The sequence below is a fragment of the Uranotaenia lowii genome, chromosome 1, assembly GCF_029784155.1.
Source record: "Uranotaenia lowii strain MFRU-FL chromosome 1, ASM2978415v1, whole genome shotgun sequence".
In the NCBI taxonomy this organism is placed as follows: Eukaryota; Metazoa; Arthropoda; class Insecta; order Diptera; family Culicidae; genus Uranotaenia; species Uranotaenia lowii.
In genome coordinates, this window is record NC_073691.1 from 35,505,170 (window position 1) to 35,527,101 (window position 21,932).

Sequence of the window (21,932 nt, forward strand, 5' to 3'; positions counted from 1 at the left end):
ACAATGAAAGTTTCAAATCAATGATATTTTTGATAAGTGATTGATAAATTTTTCAGAATGATGTTCCTTATCTTGGACTAGGAATTTGCTTCAAAATAATTTCTAAGCAGTCCAATTTTCAAAAAGGAAATAAATATTTGAATAGTCAGTAAAATTGGTAAAATGATAATAACTGTTATTTATCTCAATTAACATTTCTTTTCTTCATTTTCAACTGAAGGGTTAATTGAAAAATTCCGCAGCAGTGTTTATAATTTAAAAAAAAAAATAATCGCGAGTTGAAATATGATTTTTTTATGAGGAAAAAATTTAAATGTTTATGTTTTTAGAACACATAAACTCAGAATTGAAAAACATTGATAAACTTATCAAAAATATTACTTCAAATTTAAATAGCTTGACTTTAAAATTCGGTAAGTTTATTTTAAAAAATAAAAAAATGTACCTTCTATAAATTTCATAAAATTTGGTAAATTCATTTGAAAATTAAAATAAAATATGAAAAAGTACGCATTACGCCGTCTGCCCTGGCAAGATCCCGTACGGCTACCTCCTTACTCTGAGAGGTGTGGCCTACTATCAATGACGCCTTTGAGTCAAAGAAGAAACTATCTTCAACGAATGTTCATCTACGATATTTTGACCAACGCTGTTGACTGTCCTCAACTGCTCCAGAGTTTAAACCTCTACGCCCCAGCTCGACAACTACGCAGTCAGTTGATTTTTTGGTTGCCAAGAAGTAGAACAGTATTTGGACAAAATCACCCCTTATACCGATGTTGTCAAGCTTTTAATGTTGTCTCGCACTTATTTGACTTTCATATATCTAAATCTACGTTTAAAAGTGCAATCCGTGATGTAAACTAGTTTTTAACTAATTTTTAATAGTTTTGTAATGTTATTCATAAGTTAGTTTTAATATTAAGTCTGTATGACAGTAGTCAAAGACTCCAAATAAAATAAAAAAATAAAAAATAAAAAAGATAAGTTTTTTTTAACATTTCAGAAAAAAAAATTTCTATAAACACGTCTTACCATTAGAAAACAACTTATATAAAGAATTTAATTGATAACTCAAGAACCAGCATTTTGGTGTTTATGTTTTAATGGTTGATTTAGTAGATTTGAGCGTCCTCAACTTGAATCTTTTGTCAAATTTGTACCATCACATTTAGTTTTGAGTTTTAAAAAGTGTCAATTTTAAGTGAAGTCAGTCATGGTCAGTGATTAAGTACTATTAAACCTGCATCTAAGAGAAAATCTGATTCTGATTTCGTTATTAAGGATACTTCATCCAATTTAGGAATAATATTTTGATGATGATGATGATGCATGATCTAAAAAAGTAAATTTCAGCAGTGATTAAAAATTTGGAAAGATATGAATTTTTGACATTACTGCAAAGAGTTAAAAAAACTTGATTTCATTCACAATTTTTTGGGAACTTGCGAAACTATTAGATTTGAGAACTTCCTTAAATAATTATAACCTATTTTGAACAGTTATTTCAATAACAAAAGCTGACATAAAAATTGCATATTTACATTCAGGGCACTTAAGTTAGTCAAATTCACGTTTTAAATTCATTGCATCTCGAAAAATGTAAAATTCATGGACTGTGTAATTTTTCGAAACATTTTCAAATGTGATATTGAGTATTTAGAAAATGAATAAACACAAAATAAAATTTAGACGAAAATTTCTTACTTGAAGAATATTTCATATCAACATAACATTTCTGATGACATAAATGATTTTTTTTTCAATAAAAATTTTCAGTAATAGGATATTAGATTTTAGATTTGTTTAACAAATTCTGTTGACCATCGTGAGAGGTAACCGTCGGTATCAAATTTGTCGATGTATAAAATTAGTATTCGATTTATTAATTTTGAGGTAAAAATGGTTCGTTTCAAACTCTATTCTTGGTTAGTTACACTTCCTTATAAAAGTATTTCTAATTTAGAGTTTCAATACAAAAGTCTCAAGCCTAGGGTGATTTTAGAGTTAATTCCTCCGGAGGCGAGCCAAATTTTTGACTTGCTTGTTAACACTTATTTTTAAACACTTTTTAAGGTCAAGTAGTTTTCCGATACTGTGCAAAAATTTGACATGGAAAAAATCTCCAATTGCACGGCCTTGCCTTACTCTATTATCATAATTTGCTTCTGAATTTAAAATTTAGAATGAAGAGTAGAATACATCGCTTGCTAATTGGGTCCTCATGAGGGGGGGGGGGTTTAACCCCCAAACCTCCCCCCCCCCCCGTTCCTACGGCCATGCCTGTATAATATCACGAACACTATCAGCGACAGATAGGACTCTAAAATCCAACAAAGATTTCCCACCATAGCAATTCTGTGCCGATTCCTATTTTGGTCCCTCATTCAGACAAATAGTTGCACTAAGACGTGTTACTCGATTCGTAGGATATTTTACTCGGGCTCTGAAAGTATATAATTGTAATGCAACTTATAAATTACTCCTATTCTGCACCTACAGGGGCTCCTTTACAATATATTCAAAAATATGATAAAATTCAAACAAATTTTGTCAAAAATTGATAAACACTTAAATTTATCAATTTTATATTCATGATGAGGTGGTTTATTGAGTTGGCAAACAGGTTTCGAGCTAATTATTTGAAATGTTGTATTGATAGACGCTTACCATTTGAATAATGAGGGCACTTAGGAGGGTAATGGGTGGGGGTGGGGGTAGTAATGTTTGTCAGTCTGTTTCCTATAGACTCGAAAACTACTACACCGATCAATGTCAAATTTGGTTTTGTAAGAGTTTTTGAGGGTCGAAGATGGTTTCTAACATGCTTTCAATCCATTTCAACTTAAAGGTGGAAAGGTGAGGAGAGGGGAGGGCTCCCATACAAAATATATAAAAATATGACATAATTATAACAATTTCCGAATCTACTGAGTCAATTAACGTGATTTTTTTGTTGTAACCTTTTGTAGACCGGGAACGGTTTCTATAATAATTCTTAACCCGTCCAAAATAGGAGGACTCCTATGCTAAATTATCAAAAATTTAACACAATTCGAACAATTTTCGGAAATTATTGAAATGATCAACGTAAAATTTGGTGTGAAGCCGTTTTCAAGACCGGGAATAGTTTCTATTACATTTTCATCAAAAGACCTATGGAAATTTCTGGGTCTTCTGAACATTGGGAATAATATTTTACCGTTTAAACTTTACCGGAACTTTATTAACAAACCTGTAGCTACTTCATTTTACAATTTAGATAAAAAAAATTGAGCTCACATGGCAAAAATGATCAATTTTTTTTCAATCTAGGATAGGATTTTTCGGATATCAAAAATGAACGAGTAGTTTTAAAATGAGTACGCCTTTATTACATTTGATAATTCTATCGTTAGCGCTTCCGCAAATAAAGACAAGTAAACTAAGATCACTTCCACTTACCCGCTGTTTAGCATGAGTGCCTCGATTTTCAATTATTTCAAAAGTATTATAATTTTTTTTATGTATCTTAATTACTGTACAACTGAATGTTTAGGAAAAAATAATCATTTCAGTGGTGTAAAATTGTATCCGTTTGCAATCTTATTGGTGAGATTAAAAAAAGTACTAATCATTGAGTTAAAACATTGTTTCCTTAAGAACTAAACCGGTCTCCATTTGGAATTGCTACGATAATTGGTGGTTGGTTGCAGTTCTAAAAAAACAAGAGTAACATCTCTGTAATACATTTTGCAGGTGTAAACGATTCGTTTCGTTTGTGAGTTATTTTTTCTTACAAAGTTCCATTTCTGTTTAATCGTAATTTAAGTAAAATCTAGAAAATACTAAAAGTTTGCCTTCTCGGTGATGGGTGTTGCTAATTATTATTGATATTTTAAGTTCAATTAAATGGAAACTTTTGCCACCTACTTCAACGCAAATAAATATTTTAACATGTTGAGTTAGTTTTGTTTGAAAGGGTTTCTGCTTATCAGTTAAATAATACATAGTTGAGATGTTAAAAATAATTTCAGGTGAGCACGTATTAGCTGATAAGAAGTTTTTGATCTTCTTACAGATTTGCAGGTCTTTGGTTGCTTGACACAAAACCTAATAACACTCTAAAAAAATGTATTTCCTTTTTCATTTGCTTTTATACATTTTCAAATTTTCTGTAACGTAATAATGATTGATTGATACCTAATTCATGAGTGTGACTTGCGAAATTTTCAGTGAAACCAATGACTTCCATTATTTTCTCGAAAACTCAGTCAATCTTGAAAATCGACGTTTAATCCGGTTAAGTAGACAGAAGGTAAGTTGATTAGGGGCGCATAACAAAAATAGCACCGATTGCAGATGTTTTAACTTGGTTATGAAGTATCCGGTTTCATTTTAATCTTCTATATTTTAAGCTCTTTCTTTCAATTAGAAGGCCTCTTCCACTGTCCTGTATCAGATTATTGCTGAGTGATATATTTTACTTATGAGTCAGCTACTGGAAGGATGACTTTTTAAATTCCAAATCATGTTCCACATTTTTCATAAAACCGATATTTTGTCGGAAACCTTTCATTCGCGCTCTGCACATTTTCGTTTCGGGGAAACATCTCACACCCCTGCCTTGGCTGGCTTTTATAGTACAACTTGCATGCAACATTTTATGGCATTCTAGTCCCACAATAATCGCGAGTCGAGCGCATTTCAGATGGCACTTTAGGGTTGTTGTTTTTCCGTTGGCTTTTTTTTATAAGATGTTCTTGCTTTGTTGCTGTTTTTTTTTAAATTAAGATTAACTGTAAAGGGATGAATGAATAAATGCTGAAGAGTTGCTTAAAGATGGTTGAGAAAAGCAAAGAATTAAAGGTTGTTCACTGTTTTCAATCAGAAATAAATCCAATTTAAAAACAACACCGAAATACACAACCAGAAGTCTCAATCACAAAAAGAAGGTACCGTTGTAATATTTTTGAAACCTAACTTCTCTCTTCACCTACCCTTGGTTCTAAGAATTTTATTGTTAAAACAAAAGCTTGATCATGGCTCCGTTAATCTAAATGTCCGAACCATTCCAAATAAACGAGATTATAAAAAAAAATCAATTCCAAAAGGAATATCGTCATTGTCAACTCTTGAAGAATTTTTTGGCTTTTTTTGGTGTCATCAGATAAAAGTTGCATTACAAATTGTTTCGTACAACGGCATTTTTTGCAGAATATTCAGTGATGCAAACGGTACTTTAAGACACCATTTATTATTTGCAATTCTTAATGTTCAAAGTCATTATTTAATTTTTTAGAGATATTTTATTTGGAAAGCTGATGAAACTTCAATATATCTTGATGTACTGTTTTGCGATTTCCGTTGGAAAATAACAGAGTTACGTAGCTTGGAAATATGGTTTAGTTTAATCTCCAAAAAATCCGAACGAATTAAACTAAAAAAAAAATGTTAGAAATTTGAAAAATGCATGTGTTTTTTCAATTAGTAAAAATAGTCTTATTTTAAATTTCGGGAAAGATCTAAAGACTTCCGGCTCAAATTGTCAGAAAGTTAAAAAAAAAACCCGAAACACCATCTTCAGCATGGATATTTTTTAAAATCAAGGGTGTGCAAGCTTTTTACTCAGCGGGCTAATTTTGAAATAAAAATTATTTGACGGACCACACATAAAGTTAAACTTATTAACTTTCGAACACATATCGGCCATAATCGGTAAACTTCCAGGCAGGGATGCCAATGTGACAGATTTTTCATGATTTGCCTGATTTTCACTCTGAGAGACATTTTTTTGGAAATTCATCAAGAAAACTACGATTTGAAATCCTCAATCAAAAATCAGAAATAAAGCCAACGGACAGCAAGAATCTTAAAATAAAAATTTTAAAAATCATTATTTTATATTTAACTTAGAATTGTCCTACACGAATGGATTATAAATGATCCATTCTGGGAACAACTGCCAATTTTTGTATTTTAACATTAAGGACCGCGAAGAAATCCAAGCCTTGAAATACAAAATTTGGCTTTCGAGGCCTCTGAAACGGCTTTGAGTTTTGTTCAATTTTGCCGTTAATATTGTTTTCAATTTGGTCCAATAAAATTTTATTATTGAAGTTATAACTTTTCAGTTATGCTTCGAAGTAGGGTTGCCAACATTATTTTTCAAACTTCAGGGACATTGGAAATAAAAATCAAGATGCATGTTTTAACGAAAATTTCGGTCGAAGTGAGAACCTTTTTTTTACACATTTTAACCTCCACCAAGGTCTTTTCCAACAAATTCACAAAAATCAGAGAAAAACCGAAGGCCAGGTTAGGCCAGGAGATCAGGCTTTCAAGTTTAGCATAAAAAATCAGGTAAATCCTGAAAATCAGTCTTATTGGCAATCCTGCTTCAAAGTGTAATACACTTGCTGCGAGCGAAAAACAGCAATATTTCGTTTTTGGTCAACAATTTGTTAAAACTTAAAACTGAATAAAAAGAGATATATAGAGATTCAGTATCCGAGTTCAACATCGGAGTTCCAAGTTTCTAGATAAAATTCTGAAGCTACGATAAATTGTTTGTTTTTGAAATTAAAGTTTATGTTTTGCAAGATTGCCCAGAAAAATTTGGGAACAGTCCGGTTTAACCCAGTTGCCCGAATAATGCCCGTATTTATTCACTTCATTTAGCAAATCAAACAAAAAAAGTGTGATGTAAATTATTTCATTCATGTCTCCAAAAGGAAATTTCAGGAGCAAGTTTTATTAAAATCGTCACGAAAGGAAGAAAAACGTCAGGAAGCTTCAAATAAAATTTTAAATCAATCATTGAGTTTTGAAAAAACATTTTATTTAATTTATTTTGTTTCTCGATTTTTGTTGAATAAATAATTTCTGGGTTTTGACTGAATTTTTCCGGATATGTCCCAGATAAGTGGTCGTCAATTTTGAAATCAAATGGCCGAATTTTGCCAGGTTTTTCTATAAAATTGCCTGGATTTGTCCGGCTCGGATACCAAGGTTGCCGAAATTACAGAAAAATCTTTAATTCCACACAATTTTGAGCAGATTTTCTTCACAGAATCTTTGTTACAGAACACAGAATTTTGGGAATATTCATGGATTTCATAATTTTTTTTGAATTTTTGTACGTTGTTTCAAAATTATAATTTTTGATGTCAAGCTAAATTTTGGATTTCTAAGTTTAGATTGGAAAAATATGATAAGATTAGTAAAATTAATTGTTCGTGCTAAAGTAAAATGTAAAAAAGACCCAAATTTAAATGAATTTTCAAAGAAACATATTGAAATAACGCCACAGAAAACCATCACAGAAATTTTAGGAAAAATCATAGAGCGTCAGAATGTTTTTCACGAAAACACAAAATTTTTTTTGGCAATCTTTCCGGATACGTGCCGGAAAAAAGTCTGGCAATCTCAGTTTGGACCCTATTGAAGTCCAAATCTTGATTGTTACACAACTGTCCTAATAGATTACTACCAACGGGAGGAATCAGTAGAGCTTGCGATTTAAGTCGCGAATGACATAAAAATGTTAAAACGACTGTAATCGAAACAAAAAAAACGACTTGCGATTGCTACAGTTTATGATCAGAGCAGTCATCTTCTTTGATGTGTCACATTTCAGAGGCATACCCAGGATGTCACATTTCTCTCATTTTTTCACATTTCCCATTCCCATGGGATGAATCCTACTTCTTTGTTTCCCATCGATTGCCATGGGCTGATACCCGGCTTAAGTCGGCTGCTGAATTTATATCTGATTTTTCATTTTAATCTCGGCGGCCATGAGCTGGAACTCGGCTAACTACCGACCGACTTATGATTATTATTTATTCAGAATGATTTTCAATTATAGAACACTCACTAACCCATTCGGGACGGATTTTTTGATCCTATTTTTACTCTTAAAAATTAATACACTACTACACTACTGGCTTGATGAGCGATCGAAACCCTCGTAACTTAACTGAGCTTTGATCTTTTGAGCGATCGAACCCTTCGTAACTCAACTGAGCTTTGCCCTATTGGGTAATCGATTTTCTCGAAGCTTTAATAAGCTTTGTCCACGGTCAAAATCCCCTGAGAGAGGTAGTACCAAGCGAAACAAGATACAAACTCCAGAGAGGGGCAGTACTAAGGAAAGAAAGAAACAAACACCTGAGAAGTGCAGTGCCAAGTAAAGAGAAGTACAACCCTCTGAGAGGGGCATTACCAAGAAAGAGAAGGTACAAGCCCCTGAGATGGGCAGTACCAAGTGAAGAAAGGTACAAACTCCTGAGAAGGGCAGTACCAAGAAAGGAAAGATACCAACCCCTGAGAAGGGCAGTACCAAGAAAAGAAACGTACAAACCCTTGACAAGTGAAGAAATGTACTTACCCCTGAGAGGGGTATTACCAAGTGAAACAAGATACAAACTCCTGAGAGGGGCAGTACTAAGGGAAGAGAGTAACAAACCATTGAGAAGGGCAGTGCCAAGTAAAGAAAAGTACAACCCTCTGAGAGGGGCAGTGCAAAGAATGGGAAGGTGCCAACCTCTGATAGGAGCAATACCAAGTGAAGAAAGTAACAAACCCCTGAAAGAGGAATTACCAAGAAAGGGTAGGTGCCAACCCCTGAGAAGGGCAGTACCAAGTAAATCAAGGTACAAACTCCTGAGAGGGGCAGTACAAAGGGAACAAAGTACAAACCCCTGCGAAGTAAAAAAAAGTACAACCCTCTGCGAGGGGCATTACCAAGAAAGGGAAGGTACCAACCTCTGAGAGGGGCATTACCAAGAAAGGGAAGATACAAACTCTTGAAAGGGACACTATTCAGAAATGGAAGGTACAAGCTAGAGGGGCAGTACTAAGGGAAGAAAGGTAAAAACCTCTGAGAGAGGTAATACCAAGTGAAATTAGATACAAACCCCTGAGAGGGGCAGTACCAAGAGAGGAAACGTTCCAACCCCTGAGAGGGGCAGAATTAAGGGAAAAGGAAAAAAAACAGAGAAGGGCAGTGCCAAGTAAATAAAAGTACCACCTTTTGAGATTGGGCAGTATCAAGAAAGAGAAGGTACCAACCCATGAGAGGGGCAGTACTTAGAAAAAAAAAATGCAAACCCTTGAGAAGAGTAGTACCAAAGTAAAAAAAAGTACTAACTCCTGAGAGGGGCAGTACCCAGAAATTGAGAGGGGCAGTACCTAGGTAAGAAAGGTGCACACCCCTGAGTGCAACTTTTCAAGATTTGAAATCAAATAAGATAGTAAAATAACTTCTTACCAAACTTTTTCAAACTAGTTGAGAAGTAAAGAGGCGAAGGCGAATGTAGGGAGTAAAGTGAGGATAAATATCTTTGTCAGAATGTATAAAAACGAAAAGCTAGGAGAATGACAACACTTGTACAAGAGTAAGCAAGTTCCTGTTCATGCTTATGTAACTACTCAGCAAATTATGCTTTTTGAGATCGTCCGTTTAAGAGAAAATTTGTGTAGAGAGTTTATCGGGAATCTAAATAAAACCACGAATCAGTTAACAGATAAATTTCGAGAGATATAGGTCGCGTTATTTTCGTTTTTTTTTTCCTCTACTCTTGTAGTCTATCAACACTAACGGATTAAAAAGAACACAACAAGTTCCATTATGCTCCTTTTCAGTTTGGTGTAAAAAACGCTCCAGAAACTTTTCGAAAAGTTATGGAAAATGTAATATTTTTGGTATTAAATCTAAATTTTGGATACCTGCTGTAGCTTGTAATTTTTTTTTTGCTAAATCTGCTCCAAAAATAACCATTTGGTTAATCTTCACTGGTCACCTTATGGAACAAACTTCTTAACGATGTCTTTTGGTTGTGAAAGCGTTTCAGCTTCTTTCCAAAGAATTGTGAAAAATAAATTATTTCAATTCGGTTTTTTTTTTCAATTTAAATATTATTTAATATGAAATGACATGACACGTTAACAGCATCATTACGGTTGGAATAAATATGTTATTGTTAATTTTGTGTTAACTTCGGGTTGATGATATCAGGATCAGCGTCAAAATGGTTGTTCCAAAGTTTGGCAGCGATAATAAAAGTTTGTTTTTGTTTAGTTAAATTTGGGGAAAAAATAGAAAAATAAATTACTTTTTTTAGAAATATGGCATCAACTTTTAAAAAAACAAAGCTGAATTAAAATTTGAAACCTGTTCTTAGAATATTTATGCATTTATTAGAGAGTCTTGCAAACTTTGGTTGGTTCGTAACTATAGTTGACATTCGAAATTTTGTATCAGTTTTTAGTACTTGGTCAGAAATCTTGTTTAGGGTTTTTAAGTTTAAGATCAAACTGTTTACAATGAACCAAAAATTAATTTCGAAAATCATTTTTTAAATGAGGTGTTTTACGAAACATGTGCATTCAAGAACATTCAAAAGAGTGCGAATTTAATCCAAATAAAGATGCATATTTTTTACGAATGGATTTTTTTAACGAAATTAAACGCTAGTTTCCTTTATTCAGAGTCTGAAAAAAGTTCGAAAAAACATGCTTTGGAAAAAAGGCTGTAGATAAGCTACTGAATGCTAAAAAAATGTCATTTAATGTACTAGAAAGCTGAAGCTAGAAGTTATTAGAAGTATGTTGCACATAAGGATTTTTTTGATTTTTTTTAAAGATCATGACAAAAAAATATTGTAAATAAGTGGTATAAAAACCGTACTTTCCAATCAATGAACCGCCAAAATTGTTTTAATCGTCATAGATAAATTTTGAAAAGAGGATTGAAAAATTCACGTAATTTGGCACGTTTTTGCATTTTAAGATTGTTTAAATACGAAACACAAGTTTTATTACGAATTTTCAAAAATAGCTTTTTTCAAAGTTTTTGTCAATTTGCAATTTTTTCAGATTTTCTTATATAAAAATACAACTTTGAACTGGATTTTTAGTTTATCAACTCAAAATTGCCGCCATAAATATATTTTCAACAGAAAGCCAATTTCATACCGATTATCGTAGTGTTATTACATTAGCGCTGCAATACTAACGAAAAATGAGCTTCAAAGAACATTCAAAAGTGTGTGAATTTTTCTTAATGAAGATGTATATTCTCTACGAATGAGTTTTTTCATGAAATTTTATGCCAATACCTCATTTTATTGTACAAAAATATGTCAATTTCATATACGGTTTGAAAATAAATCCATTAAAAACTTCCTTAATTTTCAGTTATCATCGCTTGAACGATAAATAAATAAAACCATCCTTGAAAATGTTTTTATAATGGTTGAAACGTTGAAAACGTAAAACACTACATAAAGTTTTTTAAAGCAAATTTACAAGAAAACCTCTGTCCGGTTGATTCTTAGCATAAGGATAAATTCAAATTTACTACGCCACCGTTTGGTTGGCAAAACGCTCCAAAAACTTTTTAAAGTGTTATGAATTTGATGTCATATATACTAGAATTACAGGAATGGTAAAAAATGAAGTGCTTAACGGGAGATGTAATTCAATCGTTTTATTTTTCCGGGATTTCCGTCATCGCGGAAAATTCACCCCTTACATACGATGTGCTTTAAAGAACATTCAAAAGTGTAATTTTTTTTTAAATAAAAATGTTCATTTTTACGAATGAGTTTATTTATGGAGTTTTATGCCATTATCTCTGTTTTATTGTCGAATTTTTGTCAATTTTATAAATGGTTTGAATAAAAACCCATGGAATACTTCCCTAATTTTCAGCTACCTACGCTTGATCAATAAATATAGGAAAACAAAACATTAGATTAATAAACCTTGAAAATGTTTTTATAATGGTTGAAACGTTGAAAACGTTAAACACCACATAAAGTTATCTAAAGCAAATTTTCAAGAAAACGTCTGCCTGATTGATTCTAACCATAAGGATAAATTCAAACTTACTATGATACCTTTTGGTTGAAAAAACGCTCCAGAAACTTTTCAAAGTGTGATGAATTTGGTGTCATCTATTCATACTTGGAATTTAAGGATGGTAACGTCCATTTAAAAAAAAACTATTAAATTGAACCCTCAAATTCAACAATAACTAACATTTCACTTGTCACGTTCGGTAAAGTCATAATTATGTTGGGGTAAAAAATTACAAAAAAAAAATCAACCAAGATAACAACGCAACTCTTCAGCATTTATCAAAAGTCAAATCTACTTTTAAAAGCCCTCTATAGATCCGTAACGGGACCGGAAACGTTAATCGTTCCGGATCCAGTAGTCAGGTGATGCAAAAAAGGATGATGTTGTTGATGCTGGGATCCACTGTTAGACTGCGTTGGTGGTGAAGCCAAGCTCTGGATCTGTGCCGCCTTTTGCAGCTTTGGCGAAATGGCTCCTGGAGCTACTGTAGGAGGTTGTTGAGTCCCTGGTCCCAAACCCCCCGGTGAGCTGCTGTTGTTGGTCCGGAATTGGTAGAAAGGACTGGAACTGCGTCTGCCACAGCTACTGCTGCTGCTAGTCACTGCCGCTGGGTTCGTAGTCACGCCGAGTCCCCCGTGGTGATGGTTTATCGATGAAACTGGCACCACTGCCACCGGTGGGACCTGCTCTTTGAGAGTGCTTACTATATTTTCCAAACTATTTTTGGATTTTGATTTTGATTTCGTTGACAAAGAAAAGGAGATATACATACAAATCGGATAGGTATGGACCAATGCCAAAAGGTACGTTTTCAAAAACGGAAGCACGGAAAAAGATGGAGATGTAAAGAAAGCACCATGTTAGAACCACACAATCTAAGCTACTGGTTTGGGGTTTGCTGAAGATGCTTATGCAAAAGGGAATGCGGAAGTCTACAACTGTACAATTTGGGATCACGGAGGACCCACAAACATCTTCAACTTGACCTCAACCTCTACGAATCAAGGGTGTTAGGGATCTTACGCTGTAATTCGATTCTCTGACTCCTGCTTGGAGGCCAGGGCGTCCTGGAGCTCACGGCGCAGCTTCAGCGCGTCCCGCTCCAGCAGCAGCACCTGATCGTTGTTGGATGACGAGTCTTCATGCAGTTCTTCGGAGCTCGTAAGGCCTCCGCCCACTACTAAACCACCCGAGCCGCCACCATTATGTTGTAGTTGTTGTCCCCCGGCCAACGAGGGCACAGGGGACCCAAAGCTATTCTCACCAAACTTCCGGGAACCCAGCTGGTTTCCATTCGCGAATCGGACATCGGCACCCAGATCGTTGAAATTGTTGCCGTAGAACTCGTCCGTATTGTTGATCCTGCCGTAGTTGATGTGTAGACTATTTCTCCTTAGGTTTTTGGCCCCAGCAGCTGATCCCACTCCATAGGAGTCCCGCTCCCGGAGGTTCACGAAATTTTGCTGTTGCTGCTGCTGATGATGATGGTTCATTTGGGCCTTCAGGTTGATGACCTCATTCTCGAGCTTCAGCATCCGATCAACGACCTGGTTCATCTCGGAACGCACCGTTTGAATAGACTTTTTCATGTCTTCCGTTTCCTTCAGCAACCGAAAGTTGGCCTCGTTCAGAGCCCAGGAGCGTTCCTCGATCATGGTTTTCATCCGGTCCATTAGGGCCTCTTCGCGAACCCGAGAAACTTCCCGAATCTCCCGGACTACGTCCGAAACGATGCCTGGGGTGTAGTTTCCTAAAATGAGGTTATCACATTAGAAATTCGAAAGGTACAGCCTTTTTTCCAAGCTACACAACCTACGAATAATCATAAGCAAAACGACTAAGAAGAGTCAACATTACATAGATAACTCAAACAAACACAGTACCTTGTGAGTGATACGTCGGTGCCGGGCTCTGCAGCCCAAAACTATTGTAACGCATTCCTACCGGTTGACTATTGGTGCTCAGACCGCTAATGCTGTCTCTACGTTGGCTAAGGCCCCAGTGTGGAGAATGCTTCAAAGCTTCCATTTCAACTGATGTGGGATATTTTTAATTTTTGATTATTTGTTGAATTTTTCCCGAAAGTAAAGCAGCGAAAAGTACGGTCAAAGATGTGTGGAAGAAATTTGAAGAAAAGAAAGTACAAAAAAACACAATTAGCTACTGAAGCTACACACGGAAAAAAAATCTTAAGCTCTACAAAAACCACTCGAATGCTCCTACCTTTGGTTTCGTGCAGATTTCGGCAGATTTTCTTGTTCGTTTCGTGAAGTTTGCCGATCTCCTTCAGCAGTACTAGAACTAGGTTGTTGGCATTATTGTTACTGTTGCTGTTATTGCTATTGTTGGTGGCCCCGGTGCCAGACGAATTTGTTCCGTTGAAGGGGCCAGCTCCGATTCCAGCTGAAGCGTTTCCAATTAGCGGTCCTCCGCTATTACCATTTCCTCCGACTCCACCACCGCCATTCCCATGTTGGCCGCTGTTCAGCAGGTTCAGATCCGCCAGCAGACCTTCGGCGCTCTCCAGTTTGGACTTGGCACAGCTGTTCTTGGACTCGTTGTCCGAGGAATCGTTCGTGTAGGCATCGGCCATCCTGAAAAACAGAGGAAACAAGGGATTGCTTGAGTTATTGTGCGATAGGAGGAACAATTTGGTCACAATTTGTGTAAGTTATCTTAATTCTACGCTGTGTATTTGGTCAGCAAATTTGTCGTTATGGATAGAGTTCAAGTCTAGAAAAATTATGGTTAGGTATAAGCCATTAAAAACTCTTGACTGGAGCGATTGAAGAGGCCCCTCTCGAGGACTGTTGGAATATCATCAAGGCTGCCATCAACAAGCTTCCGGAGAACGTCATCGAGCATGTGGAACGAACCTGACGGAACTACTGGTTCAACGAGGGATGTTGGAGGGTAATGGACGAAGAGAACGCCGCTAGGGAGGAAATAGTGCTTATCTACTTTGCTGACGACATTGGCAAATTCAACAGATCACCTGCGGCGGTGGAGGGGATCTATCGCAAACTGAAACGCGAAGCAGGAAGGATTGGGTTGATGGTTAATACGTTTAAGAATTTCCTTTCCTTCCGACCGAGTCCGCTTGTCCAGTGATAACAAGGTCAAGATGGACGGCGATGAGCTGGAGATAGTCGAAGGCTTTGAATATCTCGGCTCACTGGTGACCGCAGACAATGACACCAGCCGTGAGATCCAGTGGCGAATGATCAACAGAAGTCGTGTCTCCTACGAAATCCACAAGCAACTGCGGTCGAGAAGACTTAGTCCTCGCACGTAGTGGAACCTGTATACGACGCTCATCAGACGGGTTGTTCTTTACGGGCAAGAGACATAGACATTGCTTGAGAAGGACCAGCACACACTCGGAGCTTTCGAGCGACGAGTGTTGAGAACCATCTTTGGCGGCGTGCAGGATAACGAAGTGTGGAGGCGAAGGATGAACCACGAGCTTGCGCGACTTTACAGCAAACCCAGTACCCAGAAGGCGGCGAAGGCTGGACAGATACGCTGAGCAGGACATGTTATGAGAATGCCGAATGACTGTCCTGCAAAACAGGTGTTCGCTACAAACCCAGTAGGAACGTGTCAAGCAGAAATGCAACGAGCGAGGTAGTTATAGCAAGAGGAGCGTTCAACGGTATGTAAATCAGATTTTTGAAAAGAACCAGAAGAAATATTTAACACACACGTTTCTTCTTGTTAAAAAGTGTGACTTGAATGATATTTTTTCTAGATATCCAAAAATGCGCATAAGAGGAATACTCCAAGTAGCTTAAAATCTGCCGTCGCAGATAAATTTGCCCGCAAGTTGATGATTTGACAAGTATGAGTAGGTGATTTGTTTACGATGAACTGATTTCAGTGTGTTTATCGACTTTAACATTCGATCACCCCTTTATATGTCAAAATACATCGACCGTTTCTCTCTCTCTCTTCTCTGACTCCCCGACCATGATGAATCGAGTATGGTGTTCTCAAAAGCCAAATCGCACGTTCAGCCATATTGAAAAAAGTTTTGACAGCTGGCTGAAGTGTTCACGAAAAAGGGGGTCCATGGATGCCAGGTGTTTGAGATGAAAAATCAGAGAAAATTGGAAAAAAAAAGTCTATGTATGTCTGTGCACAAATTTTTCGTAGACCAAAGATCAAAAGATTTAAAACCAAATTGAGTTTTTGTATATTTTATTATATTTAAATTAGACTTCCGAAAACAAAGAAATGATTTGAGTATTCAATGAACTCATTATATTCGAAACACTTTTTTGTATCTTAAATTAATATACACTCCGACCTTTTCGGATACTCCGAAATAGCTGTGAATAACCGTGATAATAGGAAGGATCTTTTAAGGGTGGACCAAACAACCAAAATCCTAAACCGGATGTTGCTTGTCCGATCGATGGCATCAAGGTCGTACTTAGGGTGTTCACCATCGATGCGGCAGTCGAGGCTACATAATGCGCTACCTCACTGGCACCGCTGACGTCGTCCCCTCCACCACCCTTCAGCTCATCGGTTCCCTCCTTCAAAAGGACAAAAAACTCCATCTGGTTCTCCCAAATGATACCGATCAGATCCGGATTACTCGGTTGGATCTTCTGGAGCAGCGATGGCAACAGACGGGGGTCCTCCTCAAGCAGCTGTTTCATCTCGATGAAGATCGGATGTTCCTGCAGGAAAGTCAGCCGCTTCTCGGACTATGGAATGTCATGCCTCGCCATGTTACCATCCGATTCGATGACTTTTTGCTGCTTCCAGACAGTTCTTGGAAGAAAATAGTGTTGAATAAACATTTGTTAGAAGTAATGCAACATTAATGTTACCCACCGCTACCGACAAAGCTGGCACCGTCGACTATTGGTCCAACGTCTTCCAGCTTTGCTTACCAGCCCGGAACTCAGCCGGAAGATTTTTTTTTCGATTCTATGAATTATATTTTCAAAAATCAAGGCGAAATCTTTGTCTTGGCAATATCTTGATGATTGGCAAAACTTCGTGTTATACAAAAAGTCAGAGCACCTGGAATCCCAGACAGACAACAGCCAGCTGTAAAATTTGCGTTTTGCCCCTCCTCCGCATCCAACCCTCGTCTACTTTTTGCTAAAGTGAGACAACCATATCTAGATTCATCATGGGACAACCTGTCATGTTAGTGAAAAACCCTTAAGGTCAGTTATCGCGCAGTCAGCGTTCCAGTAAGCAACAATAGCCATTTTAGTTCTATTAGGTTTTCACAATGGCGATCTTTCCAGGATTTTGTTTAATAAATGAGCACCTTTTAAAGGAAATAGCTCTAGTTTTGAGGGAATTTCCGGTTTGTCCGATTAAGAATTGGTGACGAGTGATATTTTTAAAGTTAATTAAAAATAATAAGTAACTCTTGACGAAAACACCTATGTGGCATCCCAGTATCTTTGCTCTCTTATCACGAAAGCCATGTTGAAAGGCAAGCTTTCAGCATCAGTGATAGTTATCGCTGACAAATCTGAGCTCTCTAGTATCTAGAGATCAATAATGTCAGTTATGAATGATTTTCAGATGAACCCTGAAATAAGTCGTCCGGGATTCCACATTGGCAGATCTTGCCAGGAAATTCAATGGCGTTGCTCCACTGGTAACGGGTAGGGATCAAGGTTGCCGAAAAAAAAAATCTGTGTTTTGACGAAAAAAAAATCGGACTTTCTGGGATGTTTCCCTAAAATTCTGTGACGATTTTCTGTGATGCTTTTTCCATTAATTTCATTCAAAAGTCATGTCAAATTGCGTCTTTTTTACATTTTACTTGAGAAAAATCAATTGACAGTATCAGTTTTGTCAAATTTCTCCAATTCAAAGATAATTGTCCAACATTTGAATTGATATAACAAATTTAATTAAAAAAAAAAAACGTCCAAAATTTTTAAATTCTGTGAAATCTGTGAATATTCTAAAAATTCTGTGTTCTGTGACACAGATTCTGTGATGAAATTTGGCTAAAAATTCTGTGAAATTAAAGATTTTTCTGTGATTTTGGCAACCTTGGTAGGGATGGGACCTGGGATGAAGTGGTACCCAACTCAGGTTACTAAATAGATGAAAGTCAGTGTTGACTGTGGAATTCGATAGCCCGATTGAGGCAAGAAATATTTGGCAAAGCTTTATAATAGCTAAAAGGGAATTCGACCACCCAATAGGGTAAGAGGGAACTCGATCGCTCAATAAGGCAAGAGGAAATCTGACTGCCCAGTAGGGTCGCGTTTTATTCGAAAAAGAATAAAACAGCCTAACTTGGGCAAGCCTAACAGGCTTAGTGAGTGTAGTAATTTGAAAGGAAAAACTATTCTAAATAACAATTGAACGATTGTTAGCCGGGTGTGCTAGAACCGCCGTCGTATATTAATTTGAAAATAAAATAATATTGAAATAATAATTAAACGATTGTTAGTCGAGTTCCAGCCAATGGCCGCCGTAAGCAATAATAATAACAAATGAATATTAGAAAAATAAATAAATAGCCGAGTTTCTGATAATAAGCCGGGTTTTAGTCCATGGCCATCAGAAACAAACAGAAGCCGAATTCAGCCCATGGAAATGCTAATAATAAGATAAACAATATTAAAATCAAACATTAAAAAGAGGAGAATGTGGCATCTCAGTATATTTGCTCTCTTACCATGAGATCCATTGGACTTCGGTCCAATAAAGGCAAAGTTGCCAGTCAAGGGATTCGGTTCAGTAAAGGCAAAGTTGGCAGTTGGGAACTTCGGTTTATTTTAAAGGAAATTTGTAGGGAAATAAGTAGAAATACGTTCAGTTCAGACGAAAATCGTTAGTTTATTCTTTTTTAACATTAGTCTAAAAGAACAATAGAGTTTGTCCGCTTACAATTTAAGTCCAGTTCATGCGAGAATCGTCAGTTTTATGTTTTAGGCGAAGGATGCCATTAACATTAAAATAAAGTACAGAAATCACCAGTATTGCGGGAATTTTAGTAAATAATTTAAGTCCTGTTCAAGTGAGTAAAACCAGTTAAAAATGGCACCGGTAGCGTTAATTGCTGTTTTAACACAGTTGTCGATTTCAAAACTCCCAACCGTTAGACGCCTTTGTTTCAAGTTCATGCAAATTGGGAACAGGATTTTATTAAAAATATAACCGACCGATTTTGACGCTTGGGGTTTCTCGAGTTCAAAACTTAAATGAATAAGAAATGGAAAGTGAATCCTTATGAAACTAACGCACAAAAACAATAAACTCTAAAAATAAATAAATTCAAAAAATCATTGAAAGGGCCGAATTTCGTCAAAAGTTGTTCACAATTCAATCTACACGAACAATATAGCATACCGAAATTTCACGATTTTAATATTAAAACATTGACTACATTGACATGACTCTTAAAAATAATCCTTTAAATTTCTGGCTTAAAAAGCTGTCGACATCTCCAAACATCTGTTGTAATCATGAGAATTTGACTTTAAAATACGTAAAAGTAGCATTTTTGCCAATCTTTTTAGTCCGTTCAATATACATAATTGATTGATTATAATCGTGTTTTAATAGATTTTGAAAGACAAACCAAAAGAAAACTACAATTACTTTTTTCTCAGTAGTAAAAATTGCTCGCGATCTTCGGGAAAGTTGATCATTGTGTTAAAACCTTTATCTTCAAAATATTGATAATGTTATAAAACTTTGCCACAGAGAACAGACGTACAAGCTCGGACAAAAAATCTTCAAAAAAATGTGTAAAATTTCAAATGCTGACATCCAAAAAATACGTTGAAAATCGACTTGAAACAGTGCCATCTATTGCGCCATTCAAAAGTTACTAATCAAATTTTCAAGTGATCAGTTTTCGATAAGGCGTAATCGTTTATGAGCTAATTAACAAACTATTGCCGCTTTAAAATAAACGGGTTCAATTTATCGCTAGATAAATGCAATAAGAGTTACCTTTGTTAGAACAGAATTTCATTTCCTTCATTTGTACACTACTGAGGCAGTCAAAATAACTTACAATTTTGGAATAAGTTTTTGAACTTCTTGGACGGTTATCGTCAGAAGACGAATCGGCTATATCCTGTCAATTAGGAACATTCTTGACCCATCATGATGATTATTCTAAACATCTCAAAGTGGGTTACTTTCGAGTATCGATTTTGCATTCCATTATTCTAAATTTAGCATATTTTTCCATTATGCAACGTGGCGAAAATGTCACGAAACTTCAACATCATTTTTCTTGAAACAAGCCATCAGTTCATACGACCTGTTCAAAACTGACAAAATTTTGTTTTTTTTTTCTTAGTTTGGTTTTGTCAGTTCTTTTTGGTGTGTCTGGAGACATCACCCAGCCCCAGGCCCAGCCAAAAAACTAAAATCGGTAAAAAATGATCGTTGGAAATTTTACACAAGTTTTGAAGGCTAGCTTGTACGTACGTTCTCTGTGGCTTTGCCAATGCACAAATTTATTTTTAACTATCTTCAAAAGTTTTCTCAAAAATAAGAAATTATAAGTTGAATGTTTATTTGGAAGGAGCTCCCCGAAATGAGCCATTTTTTTAATTGAAAAATGTTTTTTTTTGTTTTTTTTTAACATTTTTTTCGCTACGTAGTCATTTTTAAGGTAATGAAATCCTGGTTTGCTCTTAAGGATTGCTTTTGCAGAAGCGCTAAGTAAAAAATCTAGTATCTGAGTCATTATTAACTCTGTCGACATTGGGATTTTATTCAAAGGAGAAAAAGGGATGAATGGAAGATTGTGGAAAACGCAGGTTTCAACGGTGGATTAGAGTTATCTTTATTCGTTTTGTTCGCCAAATTCTAAAATAACTTCCCATTACATCAGCGATAATTATTTGTCACTTTCCACTCCTCATAAATATTCCCTAACCGGAAAAGTACTCATTTCTCAATGAGTGCTTTGCTATTCTTACCCAGAATATCTGGCACACTGTTGTGTTACCACGAACCCAATTTGAGTAGTCTCGCTTAACCGTGTGGTGATGTAAACATTTGCACATTCACCCTCCTCTCCGAAAAGCTGAAAAAAAAACAGTAGCTCATTCAGTTTGTTGCTATGATATAAAACACAGCATGGTTGCAATGCAACAAGAGTTTACCAATGTCGAAGGTGTCCATCCATGCTTTCAATTTCAATTTTCTTTTAGAAAATCTTATTTGCGGTACGAATTCTACTAAAAAAAATATTTATTGAACTCAATAGTTGGCCCAAAAACTGGCTCCTGGAAGGATCGCCAAATATGTTAACCACATAATGCCAAACTGACGATGAGCTGCTTACTGACCGGGTAACCACAATTAAGGTCCGTTGTAATAGTGATGCATAACAGCGACTAGCGATTGGAGGAAAGGGCATTTTACACAGGGCATTAGTAGTTTTCAGTATAACCCACACAATCACCTGTCATCAACAATCATTGATCCATTGCTCTTCGATTGCTAATTGAATACAAAAAGAGTGGTGAACCAAAACAAACCTTGAGAACAGCGTATTCGTTAATGGCCAGTATTGCACCAGGTCACCACTAGTGTAGCACTCTTTCTCAGTTTTGCACTGATTGTGCACCAGATTTGAACTGAAAGTAGACGGTGGTATACTGATTCCGCCAGTGTTACGGATAAACGTGTGAGTGAGTGGGTCAGAAATATAAATACTGACGATGATATTTGTTCAATTTTGTATGGTGAAGTGCAAAACTGAGCTAGTGGAGGAAACCAATATCATGATGTTAGTGATCATGATAAAAATTAATTGCATTCGATTTTTTTTTGCCTTTGCGAATGAAAGGCACTGAAACAACTGCCAAATCACAAACAAATGGACAATACTAACTTTTTGGAACCAAAACGTCAGTTTTTCATTTGATTTCAATGGCATTTTGGTACCAAAACGTCAGTGTGGTATTAATCTGCTATGTTAGCGATGTATAACAACATGAACAGCTACAGCGGTAAACAGCATTCATATGAACGGTTTGCATAGGGAAATAATTTTATAATCGCACTTGGTTAATCATATCGAGCTTGGCCCATACACATGGCAACATACACGCTCCTTTTTC

The 21,932-nt window shown here is 36.1% G+C and overlaps 1 protein-coding gene across 4 annotated transcripts in view; it reads right to left on the reverse strand.

The window, feature by feature from the left end:
* Nucleotides 1–3,351: 3,351 nt before the first annotated feature.
* The window catches only part of LOC129748482 (probable serine/threonine-protein kinase DDB_G0282963), a 93,248-nt gene continuing 74,667 nt past the window's right edge, over nucleotides 3,352–21,932 (reverse strand). For 3 of the 4 annotated variants that reach the window (XM_055743133.1, XM_055743125.1, XM_055743142.1), the window contains 4 exons: nucleotides 14,071–14,441; nucleotides 13,731–13,880; nucleotides 12,871–13,597; nucleotides 3,352–12,564 (listed from right to left, as the gene is read on the reverse strand). In XM_055743133.1, the coding sequence (XP_055599108.1) occupies nucleotides 12,156–12,564; nucleotides 12,871–13,597; nucleotides 13,731–13,880; nucleotides 14,071–14,441 (1,657 nt within the window). In that variant the 3' untranslated portion in view covers nucleotides 3,352–12,155. The remainder of the gene's footprint in view (nucleotides 12,565–12,870; nucleotides 13,598–13,730; nucleotides 13,881–14,070; nucleotides 14,442–21,932) is intronic. The other variant, XM_055743149.1, reaches the window with a different exon arrangement.